Source organism: Chiloscyllium plagiosum, unplaced genomic scaffold (assembly GCF_037043375.1).
Source record: "Chiloscyllium plagiosum isolate Xiang-an unplaced genomic scaffold, Cpla_swu_hap1 HiC_scaffold_10, whole genome shotgun sequence".
In the NCBI taxonomy this organism is placed as follows: domain Eukaryota; kingdom Metazoa; phylum Chordata; class Chondrichthyes; order Orectolobiformes; family Hemiscylliidae; genus Chiloscyllium; species Chiloscyllium plagiosum.
In genome coordinates, this window is record NW_028270148.1 from 50207175 (window position 1) to 50222280 (window position 15106).

The 15106-nt window shown below is 41.7% G+C and overlaps 1 protein-coding gene across 5 annotated transcripts in view; it reads left to right on the plus strand.

Annotated features, from left to right (window-relative positions):
- The window catches only part of LOC122552827 (spermatogenesis-associated protein 7 homolog), a 210257-nt gene that overhangs the window by 2388 nt on the left and 192763 nt on the right, over positions 1 to 15106 (plus strand). For 3 of the 5 annotated variants that reach the window (XM_087990967.1, XM_043695811.2, XM_043695810.2), the window contains exon 2: positions 5439 to 5513. In XM_087990967.1, the coding sequence (XP_087847093.1) occupies positions 5439 to 5513 (75 nt within the window). Of the gene's footprint in view, positions 1 to 835; positions 1969 to 4254; positions 4363 to 5438; positions 5514 to 15106 lie in introns of those variants that run through there. The other 2 variants (XM_087990969.1, XM_087990968.1) reach the window with 2 other exon arrangements.

The window sequence follows — 15106 nt, forward strand, 5'->3', positions numbered from 1 at the left end:
CTTGACCTCAGTTCCTAAGACCCCTTCCAAAACATTCGTGATCGCGCCCCAATACCTATGAAGCTTGTGGCATGACCACAAACAATGAGTAAGAGTGCCAATATCTATTTTACATTTGGGGCAAATTGGGGGCGCTCCTGTCTTAAATTTTGCAAGCTGCTTCAGTGCCAAATAACCCCCATGGAGTATCATCAGTTGCATAGCCTGTTTCCTATTGCAAATCAAAATCTTCCTTACGTTCTCCCACATATCCTCCCACGCCTCTGACGAGATCTCCAGCCCCCATCTTGAGTCCAGATTCTGCACAGTCAATCAATGTCCTTCAAAACACTACCTCCTAATAAATGATTTGGAAATGCCGGTGTTGGACTGGGGTGTACAAAGTTAAAAATCACACAACACCAGGTTATAGTCCAACAGGTTTAATTGGAAGCACACTAGCTTTCGGAGCGACGCTCCTTTATCACCTGATGAAGGAGCGTCGCTCCGAAAGCTAGTGTGCTTCCAATTAAACCTGTTGGATTGTATCCTAATAAATGATAGAGGGTGCGAACTGAGAGAGTACTGGTGGACTGAAGTACTCTCCTCTCCACTTCCGACTTAGAGGGACTAACCGTTATTAATCTAGTAATTTTCTGTATAAAGTCCATAATCTGAAAATAAAGAAAGACATCCCTCCTAGATAGTACATCTTTCTGGCTCAACTGCTCAAATGACATCATGACCTCCCCGTCAAATAAATCTCCCATTATGGAGACTCCTCTAAACTCTCAGAATCCATCGATCCTGGCTGGAATCCTAACATTCCTACTATGGAAGTAAAAGGGGACATTTTTCGTGAATTGCCCTCACCTTGTTGCATTATTGTCATGCTTTAACCATGTTGAGGACAATCGGATTTCTGCAATGGTCCATAACAGTCCTCATCTTGTCCATAAACAACAAATTAATGAGGGGGCATTTTGCCTGGGAGGTCTTGATGTCCAGCCAAATTGACCGCAGGTCCTGACAAGCCCAATCAGCCAATAGGATAATCGGGAACTTAATTGATATTTCTTAAAATCTGGAAAATCCACACTCCCCCCATTCCCTGCAAAAGCTGCAATTTGGCGAGCTTAATAAGAGGCCACTATGATGCCAGATAAAAGAGCCAAGACAACTGTGAAGCTTCCATAGCGCTTGCCAAGGCAGCATCAAAGGGAGCATTGGCATGGGATATAAAAAAACGAGGAAAAACATTCATTGAGCAGAGCTTTTCTACCCAACCATGATATCGGAAGACCCTTAGCTTCCTTTTCACCTCATCAATGGCCTTCCTCTTATGGATCACAGCTGCAGAAAAGTCTTGGAAAAACATAATTCTTGATCCTTTGTATGTCAGAGCCTGTGGATCCTTCCCCAGTGCTCTAGAAGCTTCCAGCACCATTTGTTTATCTCTATAGTGCTAGGACCAGTCAAACTAGGACCGGTCTGGGGCGCTGGTCCAATTCGGGCCTGTGCACTGTGACCCAGTGGGCCCGCTCAACCCGCACCCGGCCCACCCCGACTTTCAGCTTCAAAAACTGCGGGAGCCATTGCTCCAGAAGCTAACCTTCCTCCTCCCGTTCCGGCAGCCTGATCAAGCGGTTGCTGTTCCGGCAGCTTGATCAAGCGGATGCTGTTCCGACAGCCTGATCAAGCGGATGCTGTTCCGACGGTCTCAATTTTCGAGATCGTCGACCTGCTCTACTAAGGCCCATATCTGCCGTTCCAGGGCCTGGACCTGACTCACCAAGGATTCTGCCGCGGTTTCAGAAGCCACGGTCTGCTGCTCCACCTCCACGATGCCCTGCCCAAGACGCTGGATCTCCTGGTCATGCTTCTGCAGCATGGCGTAAATCAGTTCCAGCCCAGTCTGGGTCTCCTCCATCACTGAATCAATCTTCTCTTGGGGTTTCACGAATTCTGAGACCAGGCTGGGCTCCACAGGTAAGTCCCCTGGGGCGTTTGTGGAGGCCAACGCTGTGGCCGCTGACGTATCTGTTGCAACATGGGAGTGCCCTGCTTGGTGCAATCCTTGCTGTCCTTTTCCCTCAGTCATTTTTCTTAATCAATTACACTAACATTTGGCAATTCTGGGGGTCAAAAACCAATGAGTTTTACCACAATGGGTGAGAAAGGGAGGGTGAATCACCACTTTGTCTAGGTTCTGATGCAGAGCTCAGCAAGGCAGACCAATTGAATCGTCGCCAGCTTGGATCTCTCCATTGAATGCTCTTTTAGATAGCTAAGCATTCATTCAAAAATTATCATTATTTCATTTTGCATGACTGAATTGATTGGGTACTTTATTTATGTCATTTTTTAGCCCTTTCCAGGAAAGCAGCTCCTTTTCACTTTTGGGAATATCTTTCATCCTGACTTCACTGACAAGTTCTAGAAAAATAATCATTGAGAGATAGTCAAGATTGATAGTCAAGAAACAAAGACAACAAAGAATTTTCTTATTTCATTTCAACTTTCAGAGCAGATTTCAAATGTTCTTACCATGTTAAGCATAATGAATGAGTTGTCAAATTTGGATGTAGTATAATCAATTATTGTGATGATGTAAAATAAAATTACAGTATTGTGACCTGACTGACAATTGTTTTTCTATAAACTCTGCTGAGTTCCAGGTGTAAGGCCTTTAATAACATTTTTTGAGGCTTTCATGAGCCTGCTGTTCTATGAATAATGGCTGTACAGTTCTCCACTTTTTATCTACCACTGTTTATTTATACATAAATTACCAGTGGCATCACATAAATAAATTATTTCTTTCAATGAAATATGCTGCCTAATAGTTGCACCTACCAATGTTCATTCAACTTCACCATGTTGTTGGACTAAATCTCTGAAGATTGCCTCCAATGATAATCAGCAAAAACAATTATATTCCAAAGCATCAGTACATATAGATAAGGAAATTAAATGATATATGTTGAAGCTGAATATACTTCACAGTGATGATGATGTATTTGCTCTTGAAAAAGCTGGATATTTTGATTAAAAAAGGAAGATCGCCCACATTTACATGTTCATTATTACCAGAACATTTCAACCCAGTTCTGTCAACATGATTCTAAAATAGAATCTCAAAATTTTAATAAAATGTATTGCAAGATTTTTTGCTGACTAGCATTGAATTGAAGATGAGTGCTCATTATAATACAATCGTAGAATACAAGAGGAGACTATTGAGCCCATCATACCTTTGCTAACTCTTTGAACATGCTTTTCAATTAATGCTACTGTTGTGCTTTTTCCCTATCTCATGCAAATAATTCTATGATCTGTCCAATTCCCCTTTAAGGGTCCTGTTGAATCTGATTCCATCACTGTTATGTCCCCTTTTATTTGTTTTGTATCTCGTAATAACCATCTGTAGAAATGCAATGATTGTTTAACAATCTTCCTCCCATCTTCAAATCTTTATTAGCTTGTGACTTAACTGTTTCCATGCTGCTATGGACTGTATCACATCTTCCAAACTCCATAGACTTCAGCTGATTGAAACCTCTGCTGTCCAGTTCCTAATTTGCACCAAGTCCCATTATCTCTGTGCTTTTTGACTTATGGCTTCTCATTCAAGATCTTTGACGTTGTCAGTTTTGTTTTCAAATCCCTCCATGACGTCATCTTACTATAATCTCCTCAAATCCTGCCACCTTTATATCCACCACAAATTCCAACCTTTTGCATATCCTTCAATTTATTTACTCCACTATTGAAGGTTGTGTCTTTGGTTGTCAAGGGTGAAATCCTGTGCCAGTGATGGGTGTTTCCACAGACATCCTGGAGAACTGTTAAGTTCTCCACATTGCCTTTTTCCAAAAATGTTCACTGATAGTACCTGTCAATCATGAATTCAACAGGACCATAGTGGGCCTTTCCCTGGGATCAGGACCCCGGGTGCAGAGGTCACAACTGCTGAGTGTTTCTGGCCAATTATAAGGATTTTGGACAGTAGTGCCATTGTTGAAGTTGTATTGCAGCCATAGTGTAAAGCATCAGAGGCCATGTCCCACTCAAGGGGTGAGCATTAATGGCAGGGGATCTTAACAGTGGTGTCTGTGGGGAAATGGGGAGCTTAGGGGATTCAGCAGTAAGGCACGGTAGGCTGTCTGCCAAGTCCTTACTTCATGATTTAATAATCTTTGTGCATTTGAACGAAGAATCATTCTTCCCATGTACTAGCAATTAAACACACAATGATTTGTTTGCTTTACATATCCAAAACTGAGATAACATCTTGAGTGAGGTGATGAGGCTGCTACAATTGGCTGCAGGGACGGAAGACCATCTCCTGATCTTTCCAACATGGATTTGTACAGGACAGAGGTGGGTCCCTACCCACTTTCCTGCCACTTTACTAAATGCCACCACCACCAAAGTTGGCATGGGGATCCCCAGACCTCTCAAATTCCTTACTAAACCTCTTCTCTCTTTCCTGCTACAAGACAGTCTTTCAAACCCACCAAATTATTGATCCTCTGTTCTAAAATCCCTCATTAGGTAAATCTTCAAAGCTCTGTACCCCAGAGGGTTAAGGAAGCTCAATTATTAAGTAAGCTCAAGAAAGAGATTGATAGATAGTTGCTAATAACATCAAGGGGCATGGGGATAGTGCGGGAATAAGGAATGGAGAGTGATGATCTGCCATGATTGGAATGGTAGAGCAGGCTCAAAAGCTGAAAGACCTGCTGTTTCTCTAATAATCCGATATGGTTCAATATTGAATTCTGATAGTTAATACTTCTCTCATGTACTTTGCAACATTTTAGCGTATTACAATTTTTATGTAAATACAAGTTAGTGCTAAACACTCCCTTTATTTATTGAGTCGTAATTAGATTAAACTTAATTTTAGTATTTATAAATGTGGTATAGTGAGCATTACAGTATCATGGATACAAAAGGGGTGTTTCCATGACCAGCCTTCTAGCAAGGAACAGTCCTGGAAGGAAGCACATCCATAAACACACAGGAAGCATTAAGAAACAGCTTATTTGTGTCACTCCTTAAAATGACAATGTAGTGCTCCTAGTTTAAAAAAAAACATTGAAAGCTGGAAGATATGGTTTGGTAAAATTGAACTGCATAAATATTAAATCACGTACTGCTACAGTAAATCAGTAATAGCTGTGAAATGTGTAAATCCACATATCTCCAATTGATTTCTGAGTCACAGCATTTTTTGGTGTAAATAGAAAAATGATGTGATTGGCACGGAAATACATTTTGTTCTTGAAAGGCTGCTTTAATCAAACAGCTTGATAAATTGAAAATTTTCAATAAGTTGGGAAACTTGGGAGTGTTTTTTTTTACACTTTTATTAACAGATACCAGGATTGCTTAGTTGAAGTATAACAAATTTGCGTGTCACCATTTGCATGTGCTGTTTTCTTGTCATTTAGGACTTCAGTCAGCCATGACTCCTAAGCACTCTCTGATGGGACCATTTAAGGGACATATGTGCATAAAGAGCAGTCGTAAGTATCATGATATTAAGAAGCTGAAATCAAGTAAAAAAAACTGGATACTGAGTTCACTGAATAAATTATCCATCTAACATGTTCTTTTTTATCAAATATACTCAACATCTGTGCAAGAAATATTTACAAAAATAGAAAATGGCCCAAAAATATTTTACTGTGCCCAAGCTGTTATCACGATCAAGTTAGTTTTTTCGGGCTTGACGTTGTACTAATATGAACAGGAGAACTCCATTCATCTCCACAAGATGTCCTAAGGCTGGTCCGATCCGTTATCATCATCTGCTCCTGTGGCCTTTCCACCTCCCCACATACTCCCCCATGTTCCCAAAGGATGTATCTGAGAGCCATTGATATTCAGGCAAGTGACCTGAAACTATACAAAATTGACCACACTATTTCTGGAAACGTGATAGATGCCAACAAGTGTTTGAAATGAGGCCTCATACCAAATTCCAAGCTGACCTTTGGTCTCCTTGTGGTAGTGCATTTTGCCTGCTGATTCTTGATTTAGGTTACACTAGCAAAAGAGTGCAAGTCAGGGGATAACAAGCAATGGTGCAAGACTTCCCATTCATTTAAATTTAAGGGACCCTTCAATGGACCAAACGAAACCACCTCAAAACATATCAAGGAGATAGCCTACACCCGGACCTTTTCTTATTTTAAAGGCAAGTGCCAGTCCTTGCATTCTGGATGTAATTTGATTGGTAAAACAGAATTGAAACAAAACACACTGTCAAAATACAGACAAAATAGAAATAAAAGAGAATTGGCGTAACTGTAATGCTATCAAAATACTTAACAAAACAATAAACTGCTCATTAACTGTTCCAATATAGTAACATCCCATAAACACACCCATGGCAAAGGCAAAGTCAGTAAAATAGATTGACTCACATGCAACTCTAACAGCAGGAAGAGAACCCAAACTTTTATCTATAGCAAAGATAGAAATGTAGCAGCTTTCACAATTCCAACAGCTACTGAAAACTAAATTCAAAATCCTGATTCTGTGGGAGCATGATCTCACCCATTCAGGTTGCTTCTGTTGTTCAATGCTTAAAAAAAAGGCCTCACAAGCTGTTTACTTTATTAGTTTGAAGCAGATCACATGCTACCTCTGTTCAACCTCTCTTCACAAAAGAAACACTGGACAAAATACATCTCTTTAAGGCATAGATCTGTCACAACAGTGTTAGAGCATAAATCAGGTGGAAGACTGATTATGCAAATCAGTATGCTACACTGGTGAAAGAACATCTCAGGCACTTTTCATGAATGAAAATTCATAAATGAATGAAGAGGAGGCTGAGTGATTTGTTCTAGACTTCCCCATAGTTTAAAGGGTTTGCTTACTGATGGTTTGGGCTTACTGAGTATAGCTTTCGGCAGGTGGCACAAACAGACTTTGCATCTAGTTTGGAAGGATGTCAAAGATCATAGACCCAGTCTTCAGTTACAGGGAGTAAAATGACAGAAAAGTCTTTTGTGAAAATATTTTCAGTCATTTAATTGATACATATTCTGTTTATTGGTCTGGTTTCCTAATTACTCATCCTGACTTGATTCTTTAACTCAATGCTCTTTAAAGTGCGATGATCAAAATAGGACAGCTAAGTGTGAAACATGAAGTAAACATTTCACAATAGTAGGTACAGGCTATTGTACTTTCTTCAGGCTGTAAATAAATGTTGTCAAATTGTGTTAATCACCATTGCGTATCTTTGAGTTTTCATTTGATTGAAATCTGTAGGTTTGAACTGTTTGGAGTTCTAAAACCTCATTCAAATGAGCAAGACTGGCCGATGCGCCTCCTTGGATCATTACAGACATGAATAGGTCTGTATAACAGACTACAGGAAATTGAAGTTAGGCGAGCAGAATAATGAATAATTAAAGGCTTGTCTCTACTCACGCACACCAGGCCACTCAAAAATGAATCCATAATAATTTTTTTAAAATTTCTACAGAAACTCTGAGTGCAGATGGCTTTTATTCACCTAAAAATATTTTCAACATTCAAATAATATTTTGATGCACGAGGAGTTCTAATTCCCAAAAATGGGTTGTACAATTAAAATCAATGAATTTTTAATCAGGACTACATTCCATTTTTAACATGTTTGCATCTAAGTTTAATGGGGATGTGTCTAGATTCTTATGAGAAGCTATTTGACAACATCAGGATTTACTTATTACAGAGACATGAATACGTATTAACATAGTTAATCTCCTTGATGGTCATTAATGCGTTCCTTGTTAATTGGTTTTAACGTTGCTCCCAATTTAACATGTGCAGAGAAAACAGCGATTAGACTGAGTTGTAGTTCTGGCAGGTATTTAAATCTACCGTTGTCCTACCTGAATTAAACACTTTCACACTTCATCATGGGTGTCATAGTTCATACTGGAAACTTTTAGCAGTGATTGGTCTGTAATATTGGTCTGTAGATGTTGGACAGCACACCAAAATACAAAGAACACCACTGACCACAGCAGTGACAACGTCCTGTGGTAGTCTTAGAATTAAAGTTTTAACTGTAGGAAATAGTTTAAATTCCATGGAAATATGCTGGGAGGTTAATATACCTAAAAGATTGGATTTGAGGAGATGGAGCAGGTGGAGAAACTTAAAACAAGTTATGACCTAGCTGAAAGCAGGAACTCTAAAGGAAAATATAGAAAGGAAACTGACACTCTCTCAGTGTAAAGAAGTAGAAACTGTTCTGACTTCAGACTGCCCAGAAGTTTCGGTTTCCAGGATTTTAAACTACAATTCTATTCCCCACTCCCACCCAACACACTTATCACCATTCAGACTCCACCTTCTTGTTAACATTAGTGCCTACTATTTAGTTTGTCTACGCATTTATGTTTGTTTGTAATTACAGGCTAAATCTAACTTTTTTGTCTAATTGTTAATTTAATTGAGTTTTATGGAGGTTTTCTCTCTGTGAGACCTACTGATATTTCTCACCAAACTCACCTTATTAACCACCTACCACACCCAAAAGATACCTCCTTAGTTTGAGGTCACCTCAATTCTATCACTGACCGTAGCCAAAAGAATTTGCTACTTACCAATATCCCAGAATAAAAGGACACTCCTGGCATCCACACCATCTTTAAAATACCAATACATACCCAGTCCAAGTGCTGGGAGTCTGGAATAGCCCTGCACAGTTCATCACCTATTCCTTGGTCATGACTGTTCAGGAAAAATTGGCACACACTTTACGTACAGGTACCCAGGTGTTCCAGTCAATGAAGTGGTGAAGAGGCAAGCTAGTCTCATTCCCCCTTATTTTATTTGATTCATGGGACATAAGTGTAGCTATTAGTCAGTATTTATTGTCCATCCCTAATTGTCCAGAGGGTAGTTAAAAGTCAACCGCATTACTGTGGTTCTGGAGTCACATGTAGGCTAGATCAGGTAAGGTTGGAAAATCTCCTTATGTGAAGGACATTAGTGAACGAGATCTCTTTTTACAACAATCAACAGTGGTTGCAATTGTACCAGCTTTTAACTACAGATTTTATTTAATTCAAATTTCATCATCTACCATGGTAGAATTTGAACCCATGTCCCAGCTTGTGGTTCTGAATCATTCCAGTGATATTACCACTATCACCACCTTCCTCTGCACATCTCATCCATGTCAGCCAAGTAAGTAAGTACTATTATTCATTCAGAGCAGCTCTCACATAAACCCCACTTTCAGTGTCTTTCATTGCATACAATTATAACCCTTGGCTGTGATGGTTTCTCTCTTTTTTTGTCCTGCAGATTAAGTGTATGTCCACTGTCTCAATGTCAAGTGGGCTGCCATGCAAGGATAGCCCTCCAGCATCTCTGAGAATGAAGCCCCAGGGGAAGAATTAACTGGCTGCCTTCTCTCCCCACCCCATCAAACAACCTCCAACCACCACCCCCAGCTCAAATCCTAACACGTTGTTGGGAATCTTTGCTAAATTACAGTTGGGAGCACATGCTGGTGAGCAGATGACTGCCACATCTCTGCTGCTGACTCCTGGAGGTGAAGGAAGAAGCGTTCAAGGTCATTGCCAGAGACCAAGCACCTGCTCAGTCAAAGGCAAGAGGGGACCTAGTGGTGTTTGCATACAGAGGCTTGGTGCACGTGCACAGCACAAGCGAACACAGAAACACCAAGTGTTTTGTGGCAGACAATGGCCTTGATAATCCAAAGGTACTAGACTGCAACTACACCATGGGGACACAGTTGACTCAGGCATCTGATTGGCTGGCTGCCTCCAGGGAAAGGTTGATGGCTGCTAGCGAGAGCCAGGTTCAGCATCCTCAGGGTCTGTTAGAGTTGAACACAGATCTGCACCCCATTGCTCTAGTCAATGGTCCTCAGCACCAATGTTAGGGAGATGGGGAATGGGCCACCTTGACCTTACAGTTCACAGGTCAGTTCCAGCTGGAAGAGGAAACATAAACAGACCTTGCAGAGATTTCCTAACAGGAGACTCTTGAGATTGATGGACATTTTCTCCTCCAGCCTGCTTGCAACCTCACATGTGAAACAGTTCAAACCAGGGAGTGTGTACTTCTCTCTGACAAGGACAGACTCAGCATATTGAACCTTCTAACCACAAATGTCTCCAGGGTCACCCAATAAAACTTCCAAGATCAATGGTCTCCACTGCAGAACAGGCTCCCTCCAACCCAGCTACAGAACCTGAGCTGCACCTTGATAAAAAAAAAACAGACAAGGGTGGCATTTCACTGGAATTAAAGTCTCACGTCTGTTAAAACATGCTCAGAGTGTCACTACATCTATTTGTGTTTCTGTGTAGCTCCTATTGTAACTGTCACACCTTGAGACCACATACCAGTTTGCATGCATGATGTGCTATGGAGAAGTTGCTGCACCATTTTGTGTGCAACGTGAACATCACATTTAGAAAGTTCTCCAGATGTATAGATATTAGTACAGCAATGTGGTCTCAGTAGAAAAAAGTTGTCATTTTCCAATGAAATGATCAACAATGTTTGGGCCTGGGAGGTGTACAGCACACAATGAGCCAATGACCATAAGACATAGAGCAGAAATTAGGCTATTCGGCCCATTGTGTCTACTCCGCCATTCAATCATGGCTGATAGGTTTTTCAATCTTATTTTCCAGCTTTCTCCCCGTAACCTTTGATCCCCTATGCAATCAAGAACTTAGCTATCCCTATTTCAAATATACTCATTGACCTGGCCTCCATAGCCTTCTGTGGCAATAAATTCCATAGATTTACCACTCTTTGGCTAAATGCATAGGTGTTTCAAGGAAGAGGAGGCTGCAGATGTGTATCCTATACAGTGAATGGGTCTATACGTAGGGTTATCGTCCTTTGAAGGATATCACATTGCTTGGTTTTGCAGTCCCCTCCCCTAACCAGGTTAAGGTACTTAGCTTGCCAAATGCAGATGTGGTTGCAGAAATCAATGTTTCTCACCACTGCGCAGTTGCAAGTTCCAGAGTGACAGCCAGTGACAGCAAACATTTACATGGTTAATTTCCAGAGTCCATTTTCAAGTGTCAGTGAGATCCAGAACATTAAAATCCCTTTTTTCACAGCACTTCCCATGAACGCTAAAAGCATTGCATCTCTTCTGGTGCCTACTCAATCCATCATGAGCATTCCACACCCCCAAGCCGCTGGTATATGAAGTGCCCATGACAGGCATAAGCATGTACTGATCTGTTTGGAAGACAGCATGATCCTTACTGTCAGTGACTCCTTTCCCACATGCCCTCAGCCCCATCCATGTTTTAATAGATGCTACCTTTACATATACAGTTGCTCCCTTCAAGTTTGTCATCTGTCCTGCCTCCCAGCCCTAATCCCCTAATCCCGAATCACCTTCCTATCGCAGCAGCCCCTTTCTCCCATCCTCCTTACCCCTTGACTATATTGGAGGGACATGACAAACAGACTGCAGCCCACCCGCTTGAACAACTTACCTGGAGAGCCCCAGACAAGAAGTACCTGTATGCATGTACATCACCCCAACTATGCTAGTGCTAGCTCCTGGATGGCCCACTATGGAAACACTATGCTGGCCTACTGCCCGGACTGCAAAGGCACAGACCCCTGGACCAAGACTATCCTGACAGGCCTTTGACTATGGCAAAGCTCCTGATTTGAGGTTGGAGGCTTTCCGTGACCTGTTGTTTCTGGACCTCCTGACTGATGCACATCTCCATGGACTTCACTTAGACGTAAGACATAGCTGTTTACTTGAAGCACATGCAGTATGTTTGCCATGTAAACTCCTAGCAGATGGTGTAGGTATGATGAGAGTGACGTAGCAACTTGCTGTACAGCACCCTGTGTGGATGAGGAACAGAGCTGTAGGGAGGATGAGCCAACTGTTTAGATCAGAGTGGTGCTGGAAAGCAGATCAGGTAGCATCTGAGGAGCAGGAAAATCAATGTTTCAGACAAAAGCCCTTCATCAGGCCATGGCACCGTGGTACAGGAGCCATTCAAAAGGGGGAAGCAAAAAGACAAATGGTAATTGTAGGGGATTCTATAATTAGAGTAATTGACAGCATCCTTTGTGAGCCAGATCGTGAGTCTCGCTTGGTGTGTTGCCTGCCTGGTGCCAGGGTAATGAACATCTCTGACTGGCTTGAAAGGATATTTGAGAGGGACGGGGAGGATCCAGGTGTTGTAGTCCATGTCGGGACAAACAACATAGGAAAGCCTAAGAAAGGAGATCTGTTTGGGGATTATCAGGAAGTAGAAACTAAATTAAAGAACAAGTCCTCAAGAGTTATAATCTCCAGATTACTATCAAAGCCATGTGCAAATTGGCATAGGGACATGGGAAGAAGGGAAGTAAACCTGTGGCTAAAAGGGTGGTGCGGAAAAGAAGGTTTCCATTTCATAGGGCACTGGCATCAGTATTGGAACAGGAGGAATCTGTACTGTTGGGATATTCTGCACCTGAACCAAGCTGGGACCAATGTTTGAGGGAAAAGGGGAAATAGGGTGGTCAACACGACTTTAATCTAGAAAGTTGGGCGGGGGGGGGGGCGCTGCAGGGGAGGTGAAGGGAAGGGTAAAACTCCCAATAGGAAACAAAGAAGGTTAACGTCTGTTGGGGCAGATTCAACTGCGTGGAAGCGCTTGACAAATATGAAAACACAGGAGAACTCAGGAGATGTTATTAAAGTCTCCAGAACACAAAATAGGATAGAGTATTTGGAAAGGATTAGGAATCAAACTTCAAGCACACTGGATAAAGGGATGGCGATGAGAAGAGGGCCGGTCAATACACGATTGAATGTGTTGTATCTGAATGCACTCAGTATACAAAATAGGTAAATGAGCTTGTGGCACAGATTGAAATTTTACAGGTATAATGTGGTGGGCTTCATGGAGATGTGGCTGTAAGGGGATCAGGACTGGGAGCTAAATGTCGAAGGATATACGTTCTATTGATAAGACAGGCAGGTGGGCAGAGAGGATGGGGTTGCCTTATTAGTAAGAAATTAAATTAAATCAATAGCAAGAAATGACGTAGATAATGAAGAATCCATGTGGGTAGAGTCGAGGAACCACAAAATTTAAAATAAACCATAATGGGAGTTATGTATAGGCCTCCAAACACTAGTCAGGATATGGAGCACAAGATACCCCAGAGATAGTAAAGGTATGTAAGAAAGGCGAGGTTACAGTGACCATAGGGGATTTCAATATGCAGATGGACTGGGAAAATCAGGTTGGTAGTGGATCGCAAGAAAAGGAATTTATGGAATGTCTGCGAGTTGGCTTTTTGGAGAAGCTTGTGGTGGAGTTCATGGGGGAACAGTCAATACTAGATTTAGTCATGTGCACTAAGACAGACTTGATAAAGGAGCTTAAGGTGAAGAAACCCTTAGGAGGCAGTGACCTTAATATGATCGAATTTACTCAGCAATTTGAGAGGGAGAAGCTAGAATCTGAGGCCATTGTATTACAGTTGAGTAAAAGAAATACAGAGGCATGAGGGAGGAGCTGACCAGAATTGACTGGGAGTGGAGCCCAGCAGGAAAGCAATGGCAGGAGTTTCTGGGAGTAATTCGGGATACACAGCAAAAATTCATCCTTAGGAAAAAGAAGCATACTAAAGGGAGGACGAGGCAACTGTGGCTGACAAGGGAACTCAGGAGCAGCGTAAAAGCAAAAGAGAAAGCATATGATGCAGCAAAGGGCAATGGGAAGCCTACAGAAACCAACAGAGGACAACTAAAAAAGAAATAAGAAAGAAGAAGATTAAATATGAGAGTAAGCTAGCCAGTAATATAAAAGAAGATTGCAAGAGTTTGTTTAGATATATAAAGGGCAAAAGAGAGGCAAAAGTGGACATTGGGTCACTGGAAAATGATGCTGGAGAATTAGTAATGGGGAACAAAGAAATGGCGGAGGAACTGAACAAGGACTTTGCATCAGTCTTCACGGTAGAAGATATGAGTAACATCCAAAAGATTTAAGAGAGTCGGCGGGTAGAGATGGGTACGGTGGAGAAGGTGCTGGAAAAACTGAAAAGCCTGAAGGTGGATAAATCACCTGGACCAAATGGACTACACCCCAGAGTTCTAAAGGAGATAGCTAAAGAGATACTAGCGGCATTAATGGTTATCTTTCAGGAATCACTGGATTCAGGGAGGGTCCCAGAGGATTGGAAAATTGCTAATGTAACCCCCTGTTTAAGAAGGGAGTAAGGCAAAAGACAGGAAATCCCAGATCGATTAGCCTGACCCAGGTCAATGGTAAGATTTTGGAGTCCCTTGTGAAGGATAAGATTTCTGAACACATGGTAGTGCATGGTAAAATAGAGCAAAGTCAGCATAGTTTCATCAAGGGGAGTCACACCTGATAAATCTGTTAGAACTCTTTGAGGAGGTAATGAGCAGTTTAGATTAAGGAGAGCTGTTGGATGTTATGTCAGAAGGCCTTTGACAAAGTGCTGCACTGGAGGCTGTGAGTAAGATAAAAGCAGAGGCAAAGGCAAAGTACTGTCAGAGGCAAAGTACTAACATGGATAGAAGTTTGACTGTCTGGCAGAAGGCAAAGAGTGAGGATAAAAGGGTCCTTCTCAGGATGGAAGCTGGTGACTAGTGGCGTTCCGCAAGGCCCTGTGTTGGGACCACAATTTTTCACTTTATACTTTAATGATCTAGATAAAGGAACTGAGGGAATCCTGGCTAGGTTTGCAGATGATACAAAGATATTTGGAGGGACAGGTAATATTGAGGAAGCAGAGAGGCTACAGAAGGACTTGGACCGATTAGGAGAGTGGACAAAGAAGTGGCAGATGGAATACAACGTGGGAAAGTTTGAGTTCATGGACTTTGATAGGAAGAATAGAGGCATAGACTATTTTTTCAATGAGGGGAAAATTCAGAAGTCTGGAGTGCAAAGGGATTTGAGAGTTCTAGTCCAGGAAACTCTTAAGGTAAATTTGCAGGTTGAGTTGGCAGGCAAATACAATGTTGGCATTTATTTAAAAAGGACTAGAACATAAAAGCAGGGATGTACTTCTGAGGCTTAATACTGCTCTGGTCAGATTACATTTCAAGTAT